At 36.4% G+C, this 1508-nt stretch overlaps 1 protein-coding gene across 1 annotated transcript; it reads right to left on the bottom strand.

Annotated features, from left to right (window-relative positions):
- Positions 1-120: 120 nt before the first annotated feature.
- Tsp_13653 (Ras-related protein Rab-1B) lies at positions 121-644 on the bottom strand (the record flags this gene model as incomplete). The annotated part of the gene is made up of 2 exons (XM_003368233.1): positions 626-644; positions 121-520 (listed from the first exon to the last, which is right to left on the bottom strand). Coding segments are annotated over exons 1-2 (419 nt in total), but the record flags the coding sequence as incomplete, so codon positions are not given.
- Positions 645-1508: the final 864 nt, after the last annotated feature.

A 1508-nucleotide genomic window follows, 5' to 3' on the forward strand; every position in this document is an offset into this window, starting at 1 on the left:
TGACTAAAATGAACCAACTCGTGAAAAACACTCGTAAACATTCCAGTTTCCATTGGGCTGAAACATTCGACGAAAGAAACATTTCCCATTGCTTTTTCACATAGCTGGAAATTTCCTTACGAAAATTGATCGACCGCAGTGTCGCCGGGACCGTGGGCTTGTAATAGACCATTCGGCCGTGTATTTGACGATATGTTGCCGCCCATTTTGTGCAGTTCGTCAATTTTATTCCCAACAATCAGAACAACTGAATCGGCAGCTTCGGTTTGAATTTGATCACGAAGACTTTTCGCCCATCGTAACGATTCTCTAGATGTGACATCGAAAACAACAATATAAGCGTGGGCACCACGAACACCAGGGCCGCCTGCACTACTGCCCGAACGTGCCCAATCTTCTAAACTCGACTTTGGAAATACAGAAATTGGACACGTATCGACAATGCGCAGTTCGTACAATTGATTATCCGCAAATATTCCAGGGTAATATGCGCAAGGCCGTCTTGTGGGTTCGTGTTTTTCTGGACAATGGTTGAACAAAAACTGATGCACTAGGGATGTTTTACCACAGCCTGGACTTCCCAATACTACTAATTTCACGTAGGGCATCACTGAGCCTACCTTACCATCCAATTCTATTTCCATACTGAAATTTATATATCTGCTTAGAACTAGGTTGGTTCCGGTCAATAGATGGAGCTGTTTGTGAAGCAGACTTCATTTCTATTGGTCGACAAGTTACGCCAACGTATTTTAATTGCTCACCACTGTGCTAATGCAACTCATAGGAAATGATACCCCCTGCTATGCTTCTTTCAAGCAACAAATGGAAACTATATACACGAATATGAAAACAACACGCTTTTATATTTAATATGAAAAATATTTTCATTTAAGCATTTCCCATATGGGAATTCTATTTACATTTTTCACTCATTGCCATAGCTATTCGTGAAAACATAAAAAAAATAATATTATCTTATCAATGTCTGAACATTTCTTTAAATGTACGTCACAACAATACAGCGGATTAGAATGTTTTGTCTTGTCGAAACAAAAAGCATTATGACAATAGGAAATAGAACTGCTTGATCTAAATTAAGAAATATTCACCTACGATGGAATTTGTCACTCAATATTGATACGAAACTATACCATGCTTGCATATTATTGCAATTTTGAAGATTTCACTTAAGTCATCGCATTTGCATTTATCCAAATTTAAAATGCAATTCCTATTTTCATTTTAATTAAAGCGTAAACATGTTTTTGCATATGCGAAAATTGGAAAATATTTCTAATAGTTAAGAGTCGAATAGTTGAATTCAACATCGTATTATTGTTGAAGAAACAGAAATATATTCTTTTCATTTCTTTTGCAACTTATCTGGTTCCATGATTCTGATGAACAAAAACTAAATTAGAACTAACTAAAAAACTGATTTTTTCAAATGGATAAACCAAATTTTACTGCAAGCTGGTTGCGCAACCAATAATGACTCCCTGGAT

The sequence above is a fragment of the Trichinella spiralis genome, assembly GCF_000181795.1.
Source record: "Trichinella spiralis strain ISS 195 chromosome Unknown Scfld2851, whole genome shotgun sequence".
In the NCBI taxonomy this organism is placed as follows: Eukaryota; Metazoa; Nematoda; class Enoplea; order Trichinellida; family Trichinellidae; genus Trichinella; species Trichinella spiralis.